The following is a 26,943-nucleotide window of genomic DNA, read 5'->3' on the forward strand; positions in this document are numbered from 1 at the left end:
TGCAGGAGGGTGGAGGGGGGGTGCAGGAGGGTGGAGGGGGGGTGCAGGAGGGTGGTAGAAGGCGAGAAAGAGGAGAGTTTCAGTTCCTGTTGTGCCAATGTGTGTGTGGAGTGAGGGGCGTTGGGGGACGGTGGTTGGGGTCACTGCTGGGGCTTTTTATAAAAAGGGAAATTAAAGCACAGAACCATCTTTACCACCTCAATAACGAGTGGTGACCCCTTCTGTCTTGGGTTTGGGTTTGCAACGTTTAAACCCACCTCACTCCTGGTCAAATACCTTCCCACCTCCATCCCTCAAAAATCCTTGTGTGTGAAACTCACTGCCTGTGGTCAAAGGGACTTGCTGTGACAAAGTATTTTATTGCTCACTTTGGAGTAACTCAAGGTGCTTTGTGTACAATGATGAAAGGGAGGTAATGGCCTAGTGGTATTAACACTTGACTAATGATCTAGCAGAATCCTGACCTGGGTTCAAATCCCACTAAAAACCGAAAGGACTGTGAATGCTGTAAGTCAGGAATAAAAACTGAAATGTTTGACCCTCCCTCTGAGGAATGTTAATTCTGACTTCTCTTCACAGATGCTGCCAGACCTGCTTAGCTTTTCAAGCAACTTCTATTTTTGATCAAATGCTACTATGTAAATGGTGGAATATGATTTCAATCTGGAATTAAGAGTTTAACCATGAATCCATTGCTGATTGTCAGAAGGAAGGATAAACCATCCTGCAAGAAAATCTGCCATCCTCATCTGGTCTGGCCTACATGTGGCTCTAGGCCCAGAGCGATGTGGTTGACACTGGACTTCTCTGTGGGATGGGCAATACCTGCTGGCCTAGCCAGTGACACCCACGTCTCATTAATGAATTTTAAAAAGTCTAAATTTGCTGCTCCTGTAATGCAGTTCCCAAAGATGAGACAGCACAAGTAGATAACCTGGCTGTGGATATTAGTATGAACACAGCACAGGAATAGGCCCTTTGGCCATCAAGCCTGCACTGACACTTAATGCCTTACTAAACTGAAAACCTTTTGCCTCCAGGCAGTCTGTATCCCTCCATTTCTTGCCTGTTCATGTACCTGTCAAGATGCATCTTCAACATTGCTGTAGTATCCACATTCTCTGGCAGCACATTCCAGGCACTTACCACCCTCTGTGTAAAAAACCTGCCTCTCACATCTCCTTTCTTTTTTTTAACCTTAAACCTATGTCCCCAAGTAATTGAATGTTTTACCCTGGGGAAAAGACTCTGACTATCTCTTCTATCCTTGCCTCACATCATTCTGCAAACTTCTGTCAGGTTGCCCCTCAACCTCTGACGTTCAAGTGAAAACAAACCGCGTTTGTCCAATCTCTCCTCATAGCTAATACTCTCCAAACCGGGGCAACATCCTGGCAAACTGGTTCTGTATCCTCTCCAAAGCCTCCACATCCTTCTGATAGTCTGGCAACCAGAGCTGTACACAATATTTCAAATGTGGCCCAATGAATGTTCTGTACAGCTGTAACATGAACTGCCAATTTTTATACACTATGCCCCGAATGATGAACGCAAGCATGCCATAGGCCTTATTGACCACCTTATTCACTTGCATTGCCACTTTCAGTACAGTTTGGAGTGTGGAAAGCGTATTGAAATAGAGGGGATTGTGTATTTTAATCTCCCTTCATTTAATTTCAAAATGATGCAGAGAACTGATGAAATCATGGACCGGGAGAATTCTCCCAACAGCTAAACAGTCACCAATGCACCTGCTCCCAAGGCTCCTGTGAAGGCATCAATAAAATACCAACACATTAAAAGTTCCTTTATTTTCTGCATATATGAGCGAGAATAGAAACTGTTATTCTTTAGTTACTGATCAGAATTACTCATGTGAAAGGTATTCATGCACAAGGTATCCCCCAATCCTAAACCACTCATGACATGCATTAAAACCAAAGTGAGTTCCTTTTTACCAGAATGTAACTTTCATGTTGTTTTATATTTGTTTTTAATCTGTTTTCACTAGCACACTGCCACTTGCCGTTGCAGTTACAACCGCCTGTTCACTTACCTCAGTTGAAACTCTGTCACCTTTCCAACTCTCATACAATCTTCATGTCCTGAATCTATCTGTCAGAGTGCATCTGACTCGAGGATGAGGAGCAGGAGCTGTGTTCAAGGGAGGGAGAGGTGGTTTGGCCTTTGTGTGTTCTGGCATGCTGGGAGCTGAGCAACGTCTGCTGGCAAATGGGTTTTTCAAGAAGTTGTTCCAGTTGGAGCCATCATACAAGCCTCCCATTGCCAGCTGCTAGCGCTGACGTTCAACCCTACCCTGCCCATGCAAACAGTCTCAAAACACATCGAGTCATAGAGACGTACAGCATGGAAACAGACCCATCGTTCCAACCCGTCCATGCCAGATATCCTAACCTAATCTAATCCCATTTGCCAGCACCTGGTCCATTTCCCTCCAAATCCTTCCTATTCATAAACTCACTCAAATGCCTTTTAAATGTTGTAATTGTACCAGCCTCCACCACCTCTTCTGGCAGCTCATTCCATACACGTACCACCCTCTGAGTGAAAAAGTTGCCCCTTAGGTCTCTTTTATATCTTTCCCTTCTCACCTTACACCTGTGCTCTCTAGTTTTGGATTTCCCTTACTCTGGGAAAAAGATTTTGGCCATTTGACCTCTCCACGCCTCTCGTGGTTTTATAATCAGGACTGGAAGAGAAGGGGTTTCCTCTCCTTCACAGCACAGGGAAGTGAAGAGGAGACTGTTCAAAATCATGAAGGACATTGAGGACAAATTAAAGAGTCTTTAATTAGAGGGGATTGGCAAAGGAACTAGAAGCACACAAGAAAACCTACTTGTCAGGCTTGCACTTACTGACTGTAGCTCCAACTTCAACATTATAATCCCAACCAAACTAATTTCCAAAATCCGAATACTAGGTCTCGGCTCCACCCTCTGCAACTGGATCCTCAGCTTCCTGACCCACAGATCACAATCAGTGAAGATAGACAACAGCGCCTCCTCACAGACAATCTTCAACATTACCGCCTCACAAGGCTGTCTATTCAGCCCCTTACTATACTCCCTGGACACTGACGACTGTGTGGCCAAATTTCGTTCAAACTCCATTTACAAGTTCGCTGATGACCCCATCGTTATAGTGTTATGAAACAGGGTAAACCCTCCTGCTTAATTTAAAACCACCAACACAGAAAAGATTTATCCCGTGCAGTAATCTGTAAAAATTCAAGTGGCCAAGAACTATGTAAAGTAAAAATTAACAACTTTATTTCTTAAAGTATAACAGAGAATAATTAACTAACCACTATTTACAAATTGTTTCTCTAACTTATCTTTTACCTTCCCTTTTGTAACACTAGTCTGATAAAACTCCCAATTAAGATTTACAAAACAACACTTCTTATCTCAAAACCAGGCAGCTGTAGATTCCTGTCTTTGGATCTTCCTGTGTCTTCTTTTCTCCTTGTTAAGGAATTTCTGCGTGATAGGTTACTGATCGAAAAGGTACTTTTCAGAGAGATATTTTTTTCAAGCAGCCTGTTACATGTTAGGACTTGGCAGTTCTCCTCTCAAATGTTCAATTATCCCTCAGTCTTCTACCCAGAGCATCGGATTGTGTCACTGGCTTTTAAGATTGTCAACATACGAAATTCAAACTAGATTGGAAATTGGTATATTTCGGGGTATAATTTAAACTGATTGGCTGCATTTGAATTTGTTTTTGTCTCCAGGCAATGAACTAATTGAGTTGTTCGCCCCAGTGTTATATACATTGTTGCCTTATTGAGAACACTTGGTGCTGTGTCTGTAGTTCTGCTGCTTTTAACGCTCTTAAAGGTACACCCACATCTTCATGACAATAGGCCAGATTTCAAACAATGATGAGACAGAATACATGCAAGAGTTAGAGTGCTTGGTGCTGTGGTGTAAAGATAACAATCTCATCCTCAACATCAGCAAAACTAAAGAGCTGATCATCGACGTTTTCAGGAAGCAAGGAGGAGGACACCTCCTGTCTGTATCAATGGAGCTGAGGTGGACGGGGTAGAGAACGTCAACAACAATCACCAACAATCACCAACAATCACCAACAATCTGTCCTGAACCACCCATGTTGATATGATGGTCAAGAAGACTTCTTTTTTTTCTCTCTCAGGAGGTTAAAGAAATTCAGCATCTCCACAAGGACCCTCAACAACGTTTATAGATGCACCACTGAAAGCATTTTATCCAGATGCATCACAGCTTGGTAAGGCTCAGCCCAGGACCATAGAGCTGTGAACACAGCCCAGCTCATCACGCAACCAACATTCCATCCATCGAATCCATCTATACTTCTTGAACCTGTTGGTGCATGTTTAAGCTTCTTAAAGGCTGCCAATATCATCAAAGACCCCTTCCATCCTGGTTATAATCTCTTCCAACCTCTTCCTTCAGGCAGAAGATACAAAAGGTTAAGCATGCACCAACAGGTTCAAGAACGGCTTCTTCCCCACTGTATTTACACGTCTGAATGGACCTCTCAAATTTCTACTCTAATGCTGATCTTGCTTTTTGAGCACCTTCTTTGCAGCCATAACCTCGTATTCCTTGCTCTGTTTAATTACCCTGTGAGCTTTGTATGGTATGACATGACTGTGCTGCATGCAAAACAAAACTTTTCACTGTACTTAGGTACATTTAACAATAATTAATCAAATCCAATCAAATTGTGTTTTCTTTTACACACAATAAAGTTTTGGCGATCTGTGAGCGTTGCCTTGAAAGAGTTGGGGAATTATCATGGCATGATTTCTCCTCGAACAGGCTGTTTTACCTAATGTGGCAATGATTATCTTTTGTAAGATAAGAAAGTGGTGTGGTTCCAGCGATATCGAAGCATCCAACAAATGTTGTTCCAAAGAAGGGTCACTGGACTTGAAACGTGAACTCAGTTTCTCTCTCCACGGATGCTGCCGGACCTGCTGAGTTTCTCCAGCAATTTCTGTTTTGCTTTCCAATCTCTGTTATTGCGCATTTCCAACACTGTGATTTTATTGGAGAAGTTTGCTACAGTACTGCTTATTGATATGTACAAATGTTACATTCGCAGGCACTGAAGTATCTGAGTTAACACCAGGCCATTAGGTTACACCAGGCCCTGGTTTCAGTCAGGGGTCATGCTTCAAATGATTACTTTATAGTGTGGAAACAGGCCCTTCGGCCCAACAAGTCCACACCGACCCGCCGAAGCGCAAACCACCCATACCCCTACATTTACCCCTTACCTAACACTACGGACAATTTAGCATGGCCAATTCACCTGACCTGCACATCTTTGGACTGTGGGAGGAAACCGGAGCACCCGGAGGAAACCCACGCAGACACGGGGAGAATGGGCAAACTCCACACAGTCAGTCGCCTGAGGCGGGAATTGAACCTGGGTCTCTGGCACTGTGAGGCAGCAGTGCTAACCACTGTGCCACCGTGCCGCCCAAGGATCCCAGGATCCGTGCCGTGATCCTGGGATAAAATTTATACCTTCAGGTCTCATGCTGTGATGCAGTGATTTTATCACAAACATATGACTTAAAGACAAATCTGTGAGACATAACTCAACCATTCAATTATAATGTTCAATAGGAACTTGGATAAATATCTAAAAACAAATGTCAGCATATGCAGCAAGAGCCCAGAAACAGTTGAACCAACTGTGAGACATATCAGTGCACTACATATATTACTGAAAGGCTGTTCCAGTCATTCTGATTGGATAACCTGTGACCAAGTCGCTAGCACAAGCATGAAGGACTGAGTGGCCTCCTTCTGTGCTGCTGTCATTCTAGACACACCCGGGGTACAAGAAGGAAGAACACTTACTGAGAGTGAAGGTGTCCCATCGTCTTCCACTGTTACCGTCAGCTTGTAGAAGGCCTGTCTCTCCCGGTCTGGCGGAGACGGGCGTGTGACAATCTCTCCCGACAGCCTGTCAATCCGGAAGGTGAGGTCTTCGTTTCCGTGGGTGATGTAGTAATAGAGCACGGCATTAAGGCCAGTGTCCGCGTCCGCGGCTCTCACTCTGGTCACTGAGGTACCTCCTCCAACATTCTGGAAAGTGCACAGAAGGTGTTAACGGGAACCCAGAAAAGTGGCAGACGCAACCCGGCAGGCAGTGGGAGCTGCCGCACTGTGGTTACTTTTGGGCACTTTCTTAAGAGGGTAGCATGGCCTTGAATAATGTGGAGCTGAAAGGATTAAAGTTTGACGATAAATAGAAAAAGTTTGGGTTTTGATGCCCTTCTGTTTAGAAGGTAAAGGGGCAACTTTAATCATACTATTAGAATGATTTCTGGGTTTTCTGGGGTTGCTATCTTATAATATTGGAACCTACACGATCTTAAAATTTGAGCTCAGCTGTTCAGGGGGAGAGGTAGTAGAATCATGTTGAAAAGGCTGTTTATTTGTCTGAGATCAATTGAAGGCCTTAATATGGAGACAGACAGATTCCTGTTGGTTAAGGGTGTCATAGTATTTGGATCAAAGGTGGCAAAGTGGCGATATTCACTTGATGGGCTGAATTGCCTCTTACATTTTGTGATTCTCTCTATATTATGATCCTCAGAGGTGGAGTTGAGGTATTGGTCAACTCTGCGATAACTGAGAGTCTGCCTCGTTTTTTTCCTGTTCCTGTCCTTCCCTTCCAGTGGGGTATTGGTAATGTCTCTGTTCCAGTAATCGAGAGGACTAGGCTAATGCCCTGCAGAAATGGGCACAAATCCCACCATGCCTGCTGGTAGAGTTTAAATCCTATTAATAAAGTTTCCTCCTTTTACCAAAGGAGTAGATTTTGAAGGCCCAACGTGTAGGTGGGAGTGCGAGAAAAATGCCTGGCATGTCCCAAGGAAGAGAATGATGAATGAGGAGTCATAGAGTCATAGAGATGTACAGCACAGAAACAGACCCTTCGGTCCAACCCCGTCCATGCCAACCAGATATCCCAACCCAATCTAGTCCCACCTGCCAGCATCCGGCCATAGCCCTCCAAACTCTTCCTATTCATATATCCATCCAAATGCCTCTTAAATGTTGCAATTGTACCAGCCTCCACCACATCTTCTGGCAGCTCATTCCATACACGTACCACATCTGCATGAAAAAGTTGCCCCTTAGGTTTCTTTTATATCTTTCCCTTCTCATCCTGAATCTATGCCATCTAGTTCTGGACTCCTCCACCCCAGGGAAAAGACCTTGTCTATTTATCCAATCCATATTCCTCATGATTTTATAAACCTCTATAAGGTCCCCCCTCAGCCTCCAACGCTCCAGGGAGAAGAGCCCCAGCCTGTTCAGCCTCTCCCTATAGCTCAGATCCTCCAACACTGGCAACATCCTTGTAAATCTTTTCTGAGCTCTTTCAAGTTTCTTATAGGAAGGAGACCAGAATTCCACACAATATTCCAAAAGTGGCCTAACCAATGTCCTATACAGCTGCAACATGACCTCCCAACTCTTGTAATCAATACTCTGACCAATAAAGGAAAGCATACCAAACACCTTCTTCACTATCTTACCTGTGTGCGACTGCACTTTCAAGGAGCTATCAACTGCAATCCAAAGTCTCTTTGTTCAACAAAGGTCTCAACACTCCTAGGACCTTACCATTAAGTGTAAGTCCTGCTAAGATTTGCTTTCCCAAAATGCAGCATCTCGCATCTATCTGAATTAAACTCAATCTTCACATGGAATGTGAATGGAGCAAAACGGATAGGCTGAAGCTTTCTTTGTTAATGTGGAGGTGCCGGTGTTGGACTGGGGTGGACAGGGTCAGAAATCACATGACACCAGGTCAGATGATCAAAGGGGCAATACTCTGAAAGCTTGTGGTTTCAAATAAACCTGTTGGCCTGTAACCTGGTGACATTTGACTTCTGACCCTTTCTCTGTTGACTTCAGCGATCTCCTATGTAGTCAATGTTAAGAATCAGATATGTGTGTGCCCACTGTGTGGGTGTGTGCCTGTGTGTATATCGGCGTGAGTGTGTGTGTGTGTGGGTGGGTGGGGTGGGGAGAAGTGGGGTGAGTTGGATGATACTTCCTGACTTTTACACCGGTGGAAAAACTTTGGCTACGTCAATCTGACTTCCCCTGAAGTTTCTGCACGTTCTCAGTTTGCAAAATGCCCTGCCAGTAAAAACATAGTAGCACCCAACTGAACACATTAAATATGAACAGTTGGGATGGAATGCCTGGCAGGGGGACTCTGTGCGTTTTCACATGCCTACAGCCCCATGTGTTTGGGCATTTCAGGAATTATTCGCGAGGGATTTACAGATTGAAAATCAACCTGTTTTACTGTGTTATATTGGGATGGGACTTGAACCCTGAGTTTCTGGGTCCGTGATAGAGATGCCGTTTAATGCATCACAAGGTCTCTATTTTTTAACTTGGAATATATGTATTTACAGAATGAAACATTACAGATATATATCTCCTAACTCAACTCTGATGTCCACAAGGCCTCTTAACAATCAGGTATAATTTACACCATATGGATTTCATAAACTAAAGCCTGTTGGATTTGAAAAAATTGTCAATAGCAAAGATTTGAGTATGATTCTAAGATTTCAACCTTTGAGTTAAGTGTTACCGCCTTCCCTCACTACTTAAAGCATGAAGTTGATGCAAAGACAGGAAAAACTTCCAATCCTTGGTACATCCCTTTCATCGCTTGATTTATACGAGAATGCAAATCACAATGTTTCTTTTCCGATTTGTATTCTAATTATCGTGGTTCGACAGTAGACTGCATCACAATTCAATGTGGAAAATTAACAACCTTGAAATAAAGGACAAAGTTTAATGTTTGTTCATCAAAAAATAATCAATTGGAAAAAAATGGTCCTTTTTTGAGCATGCATAATGTTGAACTGCAAACAGGTTTATAATGCAGACAAGAAGCAATCAGCTGTGACTCTCTAATCTGGAGCAGAGGGGTGTGAAATTCTCTCCTCAGGTGTGAAATTAGAGAAAGCAGATGCTGTTTGTGTTCAAGGCATTTCATGTTAAAATTTTTTAAAAAAGCAGCCAATTTTCTGCAGAGAAATAACCTGACAAGCAGCGAGCTGAAGTTTGAGGAGCAAAACCTTTCTCAACGTCTTGATGTTTGGCTGCTGTGTTTTGCAAATGTCACTGCTTCACTTGCTGAAGCTGGAGAGAGATATCCTTTCCAACAACTTAGCTCTCAACTCTTCCCCATAACCTGTCTGATACTTGTCTTCTCCAATAGCAAATACTGGCCAGACTTGAGTCAGATATGTTCATGGCATATACACAGATACACAGGCAAGGGACAGCTATCAGTTAATAACTAGATTGTATGTAAAGTGAAACTACTGGGACACTGGCAGGAGGCCGAGGTAAGTTATACTGCATCCTGTAAATAAACCAACTATCAAGCCAGTGATCCAATTAAAAAAAGGAACTGGCAATAGTCCAAATTGTTTTTTTTTGGTCCACTGAGATTATAAATCCTTGTGGTGGTGGGCTTTGGGGTGGGGAGGTGGTGGGATTCACAGTCTTTTGTCCCTCTTGCTGCGTGTGTTGAAGAGAAGCAATATCCCTTCAGTCATTATCACTGAAAACAGATCACCCTGGCTACTCATGTCCTCTCTGTGAGACTGTCTTGTGTGTTATTGGGTTGCTGGATTTGCCCATGAGCACAGTGAGGTCTTGTGCCTCAAATGTATGTAAATACAGTCTTATATGTGTAAGAGATGTCTTTGGTTTGTTTGGATCAAGTCAAACTCCAATGTTTGTTTGTTCCATTGACACACCATTGAACAAAACCAAAGTGCTTTCATGACTATGTACATATACAAAGCTATTTTTATGAATTAAGGATATTTTTGAAAAGAAAAACAGCAAGCCCTTGTTATAAAAGGCTTCTTTTTATTCATGGATGAGGGTGTCTCTGGCTAGGTAACATTTATTGCCCATCCCACGAGGGAGTTCAGAGTCAACCACATTGCTGTGGGTCTGCAGTTACATGTAGGCCAGACCAGGTAAGGATGGCAGATTTCCTTCTCTACAGGACATTAGTAAACCAGATGGATCTTTCCCCAATACTCAGCAACAGTTACATGATCATCAATGGATTCCTAATTTGAGGTTTTTTTGGATTCAAGTCTCACCGTCTGTCGTGGGAAGATTTGAACCTGGGTTTCCAGAATAGTATCTGGGTTTCTGGATAATATCACTGGGCTATTGCCTCCCCTTAGGACTAATCTCAGGATACAATAAAGCGTTAATAAATTTGAGTTTTTAAACTTTCTTTCATTGATGTTTCGGATACAGGTAAATCTTCTCCCAGCTCTTAAACTCTGATTGTTGCATTCCTGAGTCCCCCTTCACTGAGCACTGTCAACATCCTATTCCCTCAGATTTCACATGGAACCCCTACGTCCCTTCCATCACTGACCATGTTGCCAAATTTTAATTTGCCTTTCAGCTTTTCCCTTTCTCTCCTTCAGCCTTTCACTATCTTTTCCATTACAATGTGTTTCCTCCTCATTTCCTAAGTGATCACCTCAAGTTTACTTTTAAGACATGTGCCTTAATAACACAGTGTGAGATAGTGTTAACAAATCAATGTGGGGGCTAACAGAAGTCGGGTATGTTCTGGTACAATAATTTCCATTAACCTGTTTAAAATATCCCATAAGGTCTGGATCAACTCACCAGGCAGGATCTAAGTTTGATTAAGTTATGAAGATCATTGTTAGCAATACAATTTAAACGTATCAATTCATGCATGTACTGAAATGTTTAGTAGATCTTTGATGTTCATAATTGCTTCAGTTTGTTCCATCAACACCTAATGTTTACACAGAATCCCGTACAGCAGACTTTACCTCATAAATGCTTATGTTGTAGCTTCCAGCGTTTGCGATAACTGGGGCATTGTCATTGACATCGATGGCTGTGATGGTTAAAACGTGATTTATCCTCCGAGGACGCGATCCATTGTCCAAGGCTTGAATCTGAAAGAAAAGAAAATGTCACATCCTCTAGCCCAGTAGGCATTGTTCACTGCTGCTGGGAACCCTGATGGGCTGAATGTACTGGGAGTCAAAACCCACTATTTTGCAAGCCATCACAATAATGTTTAAATGACCAACTGAATCTGTGGCTAAATTGCCTGACTTTGACTGATATCTAGGGCAAAATAAACTCATAACAAGCTTAAATAATAAACAAAGAAAACTCCAAAACACATGATAAATCAGTGTACTCTTTAACAAGTGGAAAAATAAATTATTAGTTACTACAACGCAAACTTAAGCTATTCCCACTTTAAATCCTAACGTGCACCATCATTCATAAATAGGACAGACAAGACTGACGATCCTGCAGAAACACTATGTGTGGAAACAGACACTTGTGGATCAAGAGTTCAAACCATGAGGTAACTTTCTCATAGGTCCTTCCGTTTCCTTTTTTGGCAATGATTAGATTAGACTAGATACCCTACAGTGTGGAAACAGGCCCTTCAACAAGTCCACATCAACCCTCTGAAGAGTAACCCACTCAGACTCATTGCCCTACTCCCTACTAAAGCACCTATCACTATTGGCAATTTAGCATGGCCAATTCACCTGACCTGCACATCTTTGGACTGTGGGAGGAAACCGGAGCACCCGGAGGAAACCCACGCAGACACGGGGAGAATGTGCAAACTCCACACAGACAGTCGCCCGAGGCTGGATTCGAACCTAGGTTCCTGGCGCTGTGAGGCAGCAGTGCTAAACACTGAGCCACTGTGCTGCCCTGGATGCCCTATGATGTCCTGTGGTTTTCAAAGAAGATCCTCAATTCTGAAGCTGGTTGGTTGGACCCAGGTCTTTGCTTGAGTTAGACATTCTTCTTTTCAGTGTTTTTGAGTACTGCTTTTCTTCTGCTTTCTGAGGATGAAAGAGACAGAGACCTGGTTTTCCAGAGCTCTGAGGGAAACTGCCCACACTCAGTTCAATAACAAACCACAACTTAATTCCAAAAGATTTTGCCAGGCAGTTTTCCAGCTCAGCAAGGCTCCTGGTGCCTGCTTCTCCCAGAAAACTATCAAATCTAGCAAATCCAACTAGTTCATTCTCTGTAACACAGCAATGTTCAAATGTCCATTTTTCCCAGTTTATATTTCCAAAGAAATACATATAGATTGGATTAGATTCCCTACAGTGTGGAAACAGGCCCTTCTGCCCAACAGGTCCACACCGACCTCCGAAGAGTAACCCACCCAGACCCATTTCCCTCTGACTAATGCATCTAACACTATGGGCAATTTAGTATGGCCAATTCACATGACCAGTGACAGGGAGAATGTGCAAACTCCACACAGACAGTTACCCGAGGCTGGAATCGAACCTGGGACCATGGTGTTGTGAGGCAGCAGTACTAACCACTGAGCCACCATGCCACCCCAAATGTAGCCCTGCAGTGATCTGGTGTTAAATCTCTCTACTTGTGTTCATTCAAGAAAATACCATCTTAAATAATTTCCTCGACAAAGATACTATTATCCTCAGGACTCTTCCCCATTGGTCACAATAACCTCAGTGGAAGCTGGCAGATTTATCTGGGTTCCTCTCAATTTCCATCCAAGTTACGCTGCCTGTTTAGGAGAAGGTTCAAGGGAATGAAGACCATAAGATATAGGAGCAGAAATTAGATCATTCAGCCCATCGAGTCTGCTCCGCCATTCAATCTTGGCTGATAGGTTTCTCAGTTGTTGTTGAAAAGTATGATGCTGGAGAAGCACAGCAGGTCAGGCAGCATCTGAACAGCAAGAGAGTCAACCTTTCGGGCATAAACCCTTCATCAGGAATGAGAAGCTTCTCAACCTCATTCTCCCGTTTTCTCCCTGTGGTAATACAGTTTCCATGCTCTGGGAATAGCCATACTGGGAACAAGACTCCAAGGATGGTATTTACAACTCTATTGCCATGAGGTAATTGGAACAAGGGATTTCATGGGAATCTCAGTTTGGAGAACAGTGGGAATGATTGGAGCAGTCGGTTTTTAATTAACATCTAAACACATGCAATGTCTAAATTAATCATCCCAACATGTGACACGAACAGATGCAGGCTGAGCAGCAACGACAGGCGACCAAGTATAACACATTCACAACTTGATATTCAAGAACCTATCTATCTCAGTCTTAAATATACTCAATTACCTGACCTCCACAGCCTTCTGTGGCAATGAATTCATAGATTCATCACTCTCTGGCTGAAGAGGTTTCTCCTTATCTTGGTTCTAAACGGTCTTCCCCATTACTCCAAGGCTGTGTCTTCGGGTCCTAGTTTCTCCTACCAATGGAAATATCTTCCCAACATTCACTCTGTCCAGGCCATTCAATATTCTGTATGTTTCACTTAGATCCCCCTTCATTCTTCTAAATCCCATCAAGTGTCTAAGTCCATGGCTCAAAATCTCAAAACAAAAACAAAATATGAGGATTTCTGAGACAGTCACTGGACCTGAAACGTTAATTCTGATTTCTCTCCACAGATGCTGCCTGATCTGGTGAACCTTTTCAGCAATTTCTGTTTTTTTTCTGATTTCCAGCATCCGCAGTTCTTTCGGTCTTTATATTGCTTAAAAATGCTGACTGTTTTTAACATCACGGCACGTTAAAAGGTGTGTCACAACACATGAACATTTTTCTCTGGGCTTCCTCATTGTCCTTTGCGTCTCTCTGTCCCACACTCAGGATCAGGGACCATAGCTGACTGCCCCTTCCCAAGACTCCAATTATGGGTCTTCTACTCTTCCTTAGCCCAGCTGGGGTCATTCTGATACCCAAGGGTCAGCTAATTACTGAATCCATTCGGAGGAGCTTTTGATGAGAATGTTTCCTCCTGAGTTGTGTCTGGCACTATATGAGCCCAGCGTTAGTGATATTGTTGCTAACGGGTGTAAACTGAGGCAGCTTTCCGGAATCCAGAATAGAGAACATTAAAGGCAGGGGGGAGTACCCATTATGCATGTTGCTAAAAGAGTACTGCTATCAATAGGAGCATTCAGTCCATCAAATCTGCTCCTCCGCTCAATGAGATCATGGCTGCTCTGATAATACTCAACTCCATTTTCCTCATAACCCTTGATTTTCTTACTGATTGAGAACATAATACTAGGAGCAGGAGCAGGCAATACAGCCCCTCAAGCCTGTTCCGCCAATCCATCCAATCTCGGGGTGGTACAGTGGCTCAGTGGTTAGCACTGCTGCCTCACAGCATGAGGGTCCCAGGTTTGATTCCAGCCTCGGGCGACTGTCTGTGTGGAGTTTGCACATTCTCCCCATGTCTGTGTGTGTTTCCCCCAGGTGCTCCGGTTTCCTCCCACAGTCCAAAGATGTGCAGGGCGGGTGGATTGGCCATGCTAAATTGCCCAGAGTGTTAGGTACATTAGTTTGGGGTAAATATACAGTAGGAGAATGGGTCTGGGTGGGTTACTCTTCGGAGGGTCGGTATGGACTTGTTGGGCCGAAGGGCCTGTTTCCATACTGTAGGGTATCTAACCTACTCATGCCTGATCTCAATTCCACTTCCTGCTGACTTTCCAAAACCTTTACTTGCCTCAATCATTAAACATCTTCTATCTCAGCCTTGAATGTACGTAATGACCCAGCCTCGACAGCTGTCTGCAGTAAACAATTCCACAGATTCACCACCTTCTGAGAGAAGAGATTCCACCTCATCCCTGTCTTCACTGGGTGACCCCTTACTTTGAGATTACGCTCTGTGGTCCTAGGGTCTCCCACAAGGTGAAACAACCCCCCCACAGTTGTCCCGTCAAGATACCCAAGTATACGCTAGGATTTTCCAGTTCTGGACTCGAATCGTTAACTCTGTTTCTCTCTCCGCCAGACCTGCTGAGTTCCTCCAGCACTTCCTGCGTTTGCCCCTCGTAATCTTGTCTGCCCCGATTCTTCTGAAGGATGTGCATAAAAAAAAGACAGCTCTTGTTGCTTTTGAGCTGTCATGTCATCAGTGAATTGCCGAACATCTGTGAGAAACCTCACTGAATAAACAAGGACCAAATACATGAACTGTCTTCATGAATCTCTGACCTTCACCTTTGATAAATGGCTGCACAGTGACAGCCACCGAACTTACAGTCAAAACATATCGATCAATTTGTTCTCGATCCAAACGTCGAGCGAGGTAGATCTCTCCGCGGCTACTGTTAACCGTGCTAATCCTGAATGTTTTGTTTGTATTTCCAGACAGAATGGTGAAGTTAACCTGCAGTATGTAAAATCACAACATTGTTTTTGCATAATAAAAATGGAAACAGATCATTGACATCTTAGGTTATAAAGTAAACTGAGAGAATGCTATTAAGAGCTCATAGCCTTTGCAGTATCCAGCCATTTCTGAATGGCATGCGGAGTGAATTAAATTAATTGAAACCTCGGATCTGTGACGCTGGGGACCACTGGAAGAAGCCGAGATGGATCATCCACTCGGCATTTCTGGCTGAAGATTGTTGAGAATTTAGCCCGATATTTCGCACTGATGTGCTGGTCTCCCCCCATCATTGCAGATGGGGCTAAATGTGGAGCATTCTTTTACAATGAGTTCTGTAATTTTCTGCACAGTTCGTGACTGGATTTCCTGATTGTCCTCTCACTCTCTCTCTCTCATCCCCTCCTACCCACCATTGCTCCCAAGTTGATTCACAAGGTTGACACGGGCAATGCTGAAGTCAACTTTTTCCTTTACCGTTCATGTCTATATTTCAAATCAACCCTGTTATTACTTGCATCGAGATGTTATTACACACCCTTGGAGCAAGTATGTTATTAATCTCGAGTCTGAAGCATGGTTGAATACTTTCCTGCTAACCTGATCTGGCCTATAGTCCAAAGACTTGCTTTCATACAGTCATAGAGACGAACAGCATCAAAACAGATCCTTCAGTTCAACTTGTCCATGCCAACCAGATATTCTAAATTGATCTAATCCCATTTGCCAGCACTTGGCCCATATCCCTCTAAACCCTTCCTATTCATATACCCATCTAGATGCCTTTTAAATGCTGTAGTTGTACCAGCCTCCACCACTTCCTGTGGCAGCTCATTCAATACACTTGCTCCGCTTAAATAAGTTGCCCCTCAGATTCCTTTTAAATCTTTCTCCTCTCACCCCAAACCTATGCCCTCTAGTTCTGGACTCCCCAACCCCAGGGAAGATACTTTGTCTATTTATCCTATCCATAACCCTCATGATTTTATAAACCTCTATAAGATCACTCCTTAGCCTCCGACACTCCAGGGAAAATAGCCCTAGCTTCTCCCTCTTGCTCAAATCCTCCAACCATGGCAACATCCTCGTCAATCCTTTCTGAACCCTTTCAAGTTTCACAACATCTTCCCATTAGTCGGAGACGCGAACTGAATGCATTAATTTCAAAAGTGGACGAAACAATATCCTGTACAGCCGCGACATGACCTCCCAACTCCCTTACTCAATGCACTGACCAATAAAGGCAAGCGTACCAAACACAGAAACAATTTTGAGGGACGTAAAGGTCGAGGAGAGCCTATTTGTTATCAGCACTTGGAAGATTCCTGAGGTTAACAGCTTTTTGCCGATATAACAGGTTCCGGATGCAAGCCAGGTAGAAAAATCCTGTTCTGGAATAACACGCTGAGAATGAGGTGGTACTCACCATTCCATTCTTCCCTGCATCCAGATCATGGGCAAAGACAACAGCCACCCGCTTCCCAACAGCAGCATCCTCTGGAATCTCCACAGAGGAATCGGAAGTGGCATCAAACACTGGGCTGTTGTCATTTTCATCTTCAATAGTAATAATCACCTGTTGGATTATAAATGAAGTAACAATGCAGAGCCCATTAGGGGAAATATTCACTTAATTCATGCTTTACTGAAAGTGCACGGATGTTATTCTGTTCCTGTTTATTCCCTACTTGGATGGGAATCTGAGAACTTCTTTCTCTCGCGTGTGAAAAGTATTGCGAATATCTTCACAAATTTCGATGTGGAGGAGCCGGTGTTGGACTGGGGTGGACAAAATTAAAAATCACCCAACACCAAGTTACAGTCCAACAGGTTTATTTGGAAGAACTAGCTTTCGGAGCTGCTCCTTCATCGGGTGGTTGTGTGAAGGAGCAGCGCTCCAAAAACTAGTGCTTCCAAAGAAACCTGTTGGACTATAACCTGGTGTTGCAGGATTTTTAACTTCACAAATCTCGGTTCGCCTTTTTAACCAGACTTCCATACAGTACAGTTTAAAGGATAGTTGTAATCAATTATCTTCACTCCATCTTGTTTTAAATTCATTCAGAGTTGCATGTATTGCATGCTGGGCCAGCATTTATTGCCCATCCCCAAGTGACCTTGAGAAGGTAGTGCTGAACTGCCTTCTTGAACTGCTGCAGTCCATGTAATGTTGGAAATGCTGGAAAAAAAATGACAATAAAGGAACGGCAATTTATTTCCAAGTCAGATGATATATGACTTGGAGATTGAGCTTGCAAGGGGGTGGTGTTCCTACGTATCAGCCGCCCTCTAGGTGATAGAGGTCATGGATCTGGAAGGTATTGTTCTGAGAACCTTGGTGAGTTGTTACAGTGCATCTTGTAGATGGTACACATTACTGATGGGCTGGTAATTGTCTGGGTTGGATCTGCCCTCCTTTGTATAAACAAATTACATCAACATTTGGTCTTGTTGTCACTGCATGATAGCAGCTTGGCTAGGAGAGCAGCAGGCTCTGGAGCATAAGTTTTGTTGGAATATTGTAGGGGATTATGTCAGATACCTACTGCCATTTCTGAATATCACATGAAGTAAATCAAAATAGTTTGATAATTGGCACCTGGGTATTGGAGATCTCAGGAGGAGGCTGAGATGCACCATCCACTCAGTGCTCCTGATTTAAAACTGTTGCAAATGCTTTACCTTATCTTTTACAGAGGTGTCAGGCACTCCTATTTTTGAGGATTGGGAGATATGTAGATCTGAGCTGAAAATGTGTTGCTGGAAAAGCGCAGCAGGTCAGGCAGCATCCAGGGAACAGGAGAATTGACGTTTCGGGCACAAGCCCTTCTTCAGGAAGATCTTTCTATCACAATGAATTGTTTAATTGTCCACAACCATTCATGACAGGATGTGACAGGACTGTAGAGTTTAGATCTGACTGTTGGTGTGGAATTACTAGGCTTAATGTTGCTTGGCATTGCAGTGAATTTTGTGTCTGGCAGCTTCACCAGGTTGACACCTATTTTCAGGTATGCTGGATGGTGCTCCTGGCATGCCCTCTCCATTGAACTAGAGTTGATTCACTAGCTTGATGGTAATGTTCGAGTGGGGGGATATGCAGGACCATGAGGTTATAGATTGTGTTGGAAGTATGATTCAGCTGCTGCTGATGGTCCACAGCACCTCATGGATGCCCAGTCTTGAGATGCCACATACACAGGGTAATGGTCGATGGTTGCTTTTGTGAATAGAACATATTTTCCAATAGTATTCCCCAGGGTCAGTGTTATGTGCCTTGCTGGCTGAAATACATATTTATGATTTAGAATGTGGGAGGCATGATTGGAAAATTTTCAGATGATAAAAAATGTAGCCATGCAGTTGATAGTTAAGAGGATGGCGGTTGATTGCAAGATGATATCAGTCATTTATTGATTGGGTGAAAGTGGCAAATGAAACTCAATGCAGGAAAATGTAACATTGTGCATTTGGGGAGGACACACACAGCAAGGGAATACCCAATAAACAGGTGGGATGGAGGAAGTGAGAGAACTTGGAGTTCCACAGGTTCCTAAACATAGCAGGATAGGCAGAGAAGGCATTAAAGAAGGCATACAAGATGCTTTCCTGCGTTACATATATTTAATACCTGACATAAAAGCAGGAATGTAACACAGACACACAGAGGCACTAACACACACACTCAGACACATACACACTGAGTCACAAACACTCACATACTGCCACACAGTCATAGACACAAACACACTCAAAAACACAATAAAACACGCAGTCAAAAACACAGACACTTAATCAATATAGAAAGGAGGTTTCCTCTCATGGAAGAATTTAGAATTAGGGGTAACTATTTTTACAAAATCAAAGGTTATTTATTTCAAACGGAGATAAGGCTAAATCTTTTCTCTCAGAGGATTGAGAGTCTTTGGAACTCTCTTCCTGAAAAGGCGGAGGAAGCAGACTCCTTGAATATTTTAAAGGACAAGAACAAGATTCCTGTTCAGTAAGAGGTAGGCGGGAGATCTGCCATGATCTTATTGATTGGGAGAGCAGGCTGAGGGGCTGAATGGCCGATTCGTGCTCCTAGTTTGTATGTTTGCGTGTACAGGAAGGACATAATGGCTTGAGAGAAAGTACAGAGGAGATTTATAAGAAAGTTGACAGGGCCTGAAAATTGCAGCTTTGATGAAAGATTAGATAGGCTCAGGTTGTTTTCTCTTGAACAGAGAAAATTGAGGGGTGACTTAATCAGGGCATACAGAAAAATAAGGAGGTTGGATACAGTGCTCAGGGAATGATCTCCAAGAGGAGGGATAAATTACCAGGTGGTGATTACAAGAAGAAACAGTTTTTACCCAGAGGGTGGTGGGGGTTTGTAATTTACTGTCCAGTTTAGTGATTAAGACAGAAACCCTCAATTCCTCAAACAGAATCCTGGATCTGACCTTGAAGTCCTGGAACCTGCAAGGCTATGGGACTGGGCTGGAAGGTGGGATTAGAAACGGCTGGCTAGTTTATTTAGTTGGTGCATGCAGACTCAATGGACTTAATAGCCTCTTCCTGTGCTGTCACTTTTCTATAGTTCTGTGGTTTGAAAGCAATACTGACCTGTACAGAATCCCGACAGTGTGGGAGCAGGCCATTCAGCCCATCAAGTCCACAGCAACTCTCTGAAAAGCATCCCACCCAGACCCACCTTATAATTCCCATTGCTAATGCAAATGTTTGGACCATGGGAGGAAACCGGAGCACCCAGAGGAAATCCACGCAGACACAGGAAGAATGTTCAAACTCTACACAGACAGCCGCCTGATGCTGGATTTGAACCAACGTCCCTGGTGCTTCGAGGCAGCACTACTAACCATTGAGCCACCGTGCCACTCTGGGTGTAATGAAGGGTGTCCTCAATGTGAATGAAATACTTTGTTTCTATGAGAGCTGTGTGGCTGTCACTCCTACTGGGACTGTCATGGACAGATTTGTCTGGCTGATAGTCTGGTGAGTACATTTTCCTCCCCACCATCAGCTGCCACATGCCTGGCCATGTCCTTCAGTTGTAATGATTCACTAGCTGCGGTGCTGCCAAGCCACTCTTCGTGATGAACATTGAACTTAACATGCATTCTCTGCCCTGGCCACCCTCAGTACCTCCACCAACTGGTGCTCACCATGGAGGAGCACTGATTCATCAGCAGAGGGATGAGGGAGTGTGCTTGGTACATGGTATTCAGCAGGAGGTTTCCTTGTCCATGTTTGACCATGAGATGTCACAGGATTGGAGTCAATGATGAGGATCTGCAGAACAACTCCACTTCCAGCTGCAAACCACTGGGCCAGCATCTCAGGGACAATGAGAGTACATGGCTTGGAATGGGTGGATGCTAGGAAATTGTTTCCGTGAGGCGAGGAGACTAGGACCCGTGGACACAGCCTTAGAATTAGAGGGTCTTCAAGGCAGAGATTGATAAATTCTTGATGTCACAAGGAATTAAGGGCTACGGGGAGAATGCGGGTAAGTGAAGTTGAAATGCCCATCAGCCATGATCGAATGGCGGAGTGGACTCGATGGACCGAATGGCCTTACTTCCACTCCTATGTCTTATGGTCCGAATGGCCTTACTTCCACTCCTATGTCTTATGGTCTTATGGATGTCTGTGACATTTTCTGCATCTCACCTCCAGGGAGGAAGTTGGCCAAGTGGCGGGAGGTTGGGGACGGAGAATGTACTCAGTTTGTCTGTCATGTATGAATTTTCAAAAATTTATTTTTGGGGTATGGCCAGCATTTATTGCCTGTCCCTAGCTCCCTTGAGTAGGTGATGGTGAGCTGCCTTCTTCAACCGCTGCTGTCCACCTGCTGTGGGTTGGCACACAATGCCATTAGGGAGGGAATTCCAGGATTTTGATCCAGCGATGGTGAAGGAATGCCAATATATTTCCAAGTCAGGATGGTGAGTGGCTTGGAGGGGAACTTTAAGGTGGGGGTGTTCCCATGTGTTTGCTGCTTGTCCTTCTAGATGGAAGTGGTCGTGGGTTTGGAAGGTGCTGTCTGAGGATCTTTGGTGAATTTCTGCAGTGCGTCTTGTAGCTAGTACGCACTGCTGGTACTGAGTGTCGGTGGAGGAGGGAATGGATGTTTGTGGAGGTGGTGCCAATTAAGCAGGCTGCTTTGTCCTGGATGGTGTCAAGCTTCTTGAGTGTTGTTGGAGCTGCCCCCATCCAGGCAAGTGGGGAGTATTCCGTCACACTCCTGATCTGTCCAGTTGGTCACAACCACACAGTCCTATTACATGGCCTATTAAGGGGCGGCACGGTGGTTAGCACTGCTGCCTCATAGCGCCAGGTAAATGTAGGGGTATGGGTGGGTTGCGCTTCGGCGGGGCGGTGTGGACTTGTTGGGCCGAAGGGCCTGTTTCCACACTGTAAGTAATCTAATCTAATGGCTGTGTAACTCATTGTCGTTTTCAGTGTCTTGGTCAATGTCAGTAATCCATCTGAGGGGTTTACTTCGGCGGGGCGGTGTGGACTTGTTGGGCCGAAGGGCCTGTTTCCACACTGTAAGTAATCTAATCTAATCTAATCTAATGGCCGTGTATCTCATTGTTGTTTTCAGTGTCTTGGTCAATGTCAGTAATCCATCTGAGGGGTTTAATTCGTTTTAATCAGACTTGGTCATGGGACTGAGAACTTGCTTGGCCATTTAAGAGTGGGACTGGAGTCACATGTAGGTTAGGCTAGGTGTGGACAGGAGACCTTCGGACCCTGAGGAGCATTAGGATTTTGATAGGAATTTCATGGTCATCATGAGACCAGCTTTTTTGTTCAACTTCCAGACTTCTACAAACTGAATTCAAATTTCACCATCTGCCGCGGTGGGATGCAAACCCTCAGTCTCTGGATTAATAGTCCAGTGACATTATCATAAAGTCACTGCGAATGTACTCCATGCACAGCAATCAGCATCAACACCACCTGCTCCAGAGGTCACTGCCACTCATGGACTTCAGAGACCCACGCAGTTGGAAGGAACATTAGACGGAACACTGGTCACCTCTCCCCCTTACTATCAATGTGAAGCATTGTCGAGTTCTCAGTTCTCCAGTTATTGTTTTTACATGGTCCTCCGTTGCGTCACACAATTTGGAGGCAAGGATAGAAACCTTGGCATGCATCACGCTGTGACAAGTGAAGGCTCATTCACGATGCTGGCATACTGAGATCGTGCTGAACATGGTCCAGTAAGGCAGCTGTCACCTGATACCACACCATCTGAGGGCTGAGGGTGAAATTTGAATTCAGTTAATAAGGGAAAGAGGTGACCAGTGTTCCGTCTAATGTTCCTTCCAACTGCGTGGGTCTCTGAAGTCCATGAGTGGCAGTGACCTCTGAAGCAGGTGGTGTTGATGCTGATTGCTGTGCATGGAGAATATGCGCAGTGTATTCCAGATGCCCACGGCCTGCTGAGTGAAAATACTTTTCCCCACATCCCCTCTGAATCTCCTGTCCCTTCGCCTAAAACTTTCCCCTCTCATGACTGACCTCTCAACCCAAAAAGAACAGCTGCTCTCTATTCACCCTGTCCATACCCCTTATAATCTTGGAGGTAGGTTTGCTCGCTGAGCTGGAAGGTTCGTTTTCAGACGTTTCATCACCATACTAGGTAACATCTTCAGTGAATGAACCCCTTATAATCTTAGACACTTCAATCATGTCTCCCCTCAGCCTTCTCTGCTTTAAAAAAACAATCCTAGACTATCTAATCTCTCAATAGAGCTCAATTTCTCCATCCCAGGCAACATCCTGGTGAACCTCCCCTGGATCCCTTCCAGAGCCTTCCCAAGCCTCAAGTCTGACCAAATTCAGGACAAATAAGCAAGAACCTTGAGGTCAATGGAATGAAGTTACTTGGACTATGGGAGTGAGATTCAGAGCTCTGAATGCTATGAATGAAGGTAATAATGAAGGAGGTTCCTTCAGCCAGGAAGGTCAGCCAGCTGTTGATGACAGAAACATCTGGATGCCACAGAACAGAATGAAAACAGAAAATGCCCCTTTGTACCACGTTGTAGAAGACAGATAAATGGTCACACACACGTGAGGAGAGAGATGGAGCAGCTTATTTTGTCACACAGAAACACCTGAAAGTTCACCAAATGCATCCACACATTAGAAATCAACTCTTAAGGTGCAAAATGCCTGTGATGGAATGAGACCACTCAACCCTCCATGTTCCTGCCAGCTCTCCAGAAGATGCTCAGCTGATGCCACCCCACCCCGCCCCCCCCCCACAGATACGCTCTCTCCACAGGTAATCCTTTTGAAAACTACGACTGAATCTGCCTCCTTTACACTTGGTGCAATCCAAGATCAGCCTATGTTTTGTGATTCTGTAGATAAACCTGAATCCCTTAATAAATGCAGAATGTTTCGGCAATGACGTACGAACATTTTTAGTGCTGCTGTAACATTGCTTCATTCCCGGTTCATTGAATCCCTACAGTGTGGAAGCAGTCCATTCGGCCCATCGAATCCTAACCACTGCTGCCATTATTTCAGTACCAGCTGTTGGTTTTGATTCCACCATTGCCTATGACTGTAACTTACTGACCCATCTTTTGCTTGTTTCCAGTGCCCCACACCATCGCCCCTGTCATCAGTTATCATTTCTGCCTTTCCCCTTCTCTCTGACCTTTCCTGCCAGTGGCAATAACCTGAAGGTGGGGGAAATGGAGATGATCATTGACTTCAAAGCAAAACTGGGGTCAAGGGTGTGGTGCTGGAGAAGCACAGCAGGTCAGGCAGCGTCTGAGGAGCAGGAGAGTCGATGTTTCGGGCATAAGCCCCTCATCAGGAATGAATCAAAGCGAAACTGGATGGCCACTTGAGGGAAAGGAACTTGCAGGGCTGATAGAGCGGGGGAATGGGACTGACTGGATAGTGAAGCAGAGTGCCAGTATGGACAAATCACCAACCTCTGTGCTGTAATCATCCTATTACAACTTCAGCCCATGTTCCGCACCCCCCTTCCCCCCCCACCGCCGTACTTGCTTAAAAGCAGCTCCACCTCGATAACGTTTTGACCCAAATGAAAGGCCACAGGCCTGAAATGTCAACTCCAGTTTCCCTCTCGGCTGTGGCCCATACAGGGGTACATGGACCGGGGTCAGAAGGCAATGGGTATTTTTTTGCCGCTTCTGAGTGCAAAGATACAGGCTGAACCTCTGGTGCAGGACTGAGGGAGTGCAACATGGTTGCAGGCACGTCTTTTGAGTGAGAAGTTCCACGGAGGTCCTTTCTGCCCTCTCACGTGAATAACAAAAGATACTACGGCACTACGTAAGGGAAGAGCAGGCTAGGAATCAGCATTGTAAGAGCTAAATATTTCAGATATTGGAGAGAGAAACAGACTTATCGTTTTGAGGAGAAAGTGAGGGCTGCAGATTCTGGAGATCAGACATGAAAATGTGTTGCTGGAAAAGTGCAGCAGGTCAGGCAGCATCCAAGGAGCAGGAGAATCGATGTTTCGGGCATAAGCCCTTCCTCAGGAATCAGTTAAGTTATTGTTTGAGTTCAGTATGACTCGAAGATAGGAAACAAATGGCGGCTGTAAGAGCTGCTCCCTTTTTGAGATATTTTATGCATTGGAGGTGATTTCCTGGAATTCCAGGAACAGCATTTACTGTCTGATATGCTGCTGCATTGTTTTGGAACTTTGGAGAAAAAAGATCAAAACAACGGCACTGTTAAAAGGGGGAAGACAGACAAAAGGCAGCGACCACATGGTCAGTGAGGGAGAGAAGGAAATAAACCGACACTGGTAACTGTGAATCTGTGCAGTTACTGCCTTTGTTGTTTGAATTCATGTATCTCTGGACATCGAAGTGTATCTAGGAAAAACTAACGAACACTGAAATTCACAACTGACCTTGCAGGAACCCGTGTAGGAGAGCTCACAACACAGGAACATGCACAGAAAAGTGTACAGTTTTTAAGTGTAACCTTGCTGTAAGTCTCGAGTAGTGAGTAGAGTGGGATCTTTCTCGATTATATGTTTCATTGCAATCTGTCTCTTGATTAAATTTTAAAAATATAGACCCTCAGTACCAAGTTCATCTGGAGCACTGTTTTTTAGAGCAAAAAGGTGGTGCTATTTTCTGGCTCTGTAGATTACGAAACAGCAAAGATGGTCTTTAGCAGAGTGATGTGCTCTTCCTGGATTAATGGTGCTGGAAAAGCACAGCAGGTCAGGCAGCATCCGAGGAGCAGGAAAATCGACGTTTTGGGCCAAAGCCCTTCATCAGGAATACAGTGATGTGCTCTTCCTATTGGATGTGAGAGTTTAGGGAGAATTTCCGTGTCACTGAGGATTATGTCTGCAGGATGTGTGTTTGATTGTGAATTCTATCAGTCCGCATGGATTGGTCGGAGCTGCACTTAGAGGCAATAAGGAACTTACAAGAGCTAGGAGATGTGATGGATGGCAGTTATAGGAAGGGAGAAAAGCCGTAGATACTGTCAGGTAGATGGGTTAACTCCAGGAAAGGTAGGCAGGTAATGCAGGAGTCTTCTGTGGCTATCCCCATCTGAAACAAGTATGGTGTTTTGGAAAATGGAGGGGGTGATGGACTCTCAGGGGAATGTAGCAGGAGATCATTGTACACATTGGAACTAACGATATAGGGAGGGAAAAGAATGAGATTCTAAAGGGAGAACATACAGAGTTAGGCAGGAATTTATAAAAGGAGGGCCTCAAGGGTAGTAATATCTGGATTACTCCCCGTGCTACGAGCTAGTGAGGGTAGGAATAGGAGAATAGAGCAGATGAATGTGTGGCTGAGGAGCTGGTGCAGGGGAGAAGGGTTGACATTTTTGGACCATTGGAATCTCTTCTGAGTTTGAAGTGACCTGTCAAGAAGGATGGATTGCACCCTGAATTGGAAGGGGACCAATACACTGGCAGCGAGATTTGCTCGAGCCACTCAGGAGGATCTAACCTAGTAAATGGAGGGGGGGGGGAGGTGGGGAGAGCGTTAGTGGTGGGACCTAGGGAGATAGTGAGGAAAGGGATCAAATTGAGACTGCTTCCGTTGGGAAAAGGTCAAACAGTCAGGGCAGGCAGGAACTAAGCAGAGAACAAGGTAGGACTGATAAAGTAAACTGTATTTATTTCAATGCAAGAGGCCTAACAGGGAAGGCAGATGAACTCGGGGCACGGTTAAGAACATGGGACTGGGATATCATAGCAATTACAGAAACATGGCTCAGGGAGGGACAGGGCTGACAGCTTAATGCTCCAGGACACAAATGCTATAGGAAGGACAGAAAGGGAGGCAAGAGAGGAGGGGGAGTGGTGTTTTTGATAAAGGATAGCATTACAACTGTACTGAGGGAGGATATTCCCAGAAATACATCCAGGGAAGTTATTTGGGTGGAACTGAGAAATAAGAAAGGGATGATCATCTTCTTGGGATTGTATCATAGACCCCCTAATAGTCAGAGGGAAATTGAGAAACAACTTTGTAACGAGATGTCTGTTATATGTAAGAATAATAGGGTGGTTATGGTGGGGGATTTTATCTTTCAAACATAGACTGGGACTGCTACAGTGTTAAGGGTTTAGATGGAAAGGAATT

At 44.3% G+C, this 26,943-nt stretch overlaps 1 protein-coding gene across 1 annotated transcript in view; it reads right to left on the minus strand.

The window, feature by feature from the left end:
• The window catches only part of cdh23 (cadherin-related 23), a 799,974-nt gene that overhangs the window by 198,550 nt on the left and 574,481 nt on the right, over window positions 1-26,943 (minus strand). Inside the window, exons 34-37 of the mRNA XM_043679154.1 lie at window positions 16,737-16,886; window positions 15,179-15,307; window positions 10,913-11,041; window positions 5,883-6,110 (exon numbers count right to left, since the gene is read on the minus strand). Coding sequence (XP_043535089.1) covers window positions 5,883-6,110; window positions 10,913-11,041; window positions 15,179-15,307; window positions 16,737-16,886 — 636 coding nt within the window. The remainder of the gene's footprint in view (window positions 1-5,882; window positions 6,111-10,912; window positions 11,042-15,178; window positions 15,308-16,736; window positions 16,887-26,943) is intronic.

The sequence above is a fragment of the Chiloscyllium plagiosum genome, chromosome 38, assembly GCF_004010195.1.
Source record: "Chiloscyllium plagiosum isolate BGI_BamShark_2017 chromosome 38, ASM401019v2, whole genome shotgun sequence".
Classification (NCBI taxonomy): domain Eukaryota; kingdom Metazoa; phylum Chordata; class Chondrichthyes; order Orectolobiformes; family Hemiscylliidae; genus Chiloscyllium; species Chiloscyllium plagiosum.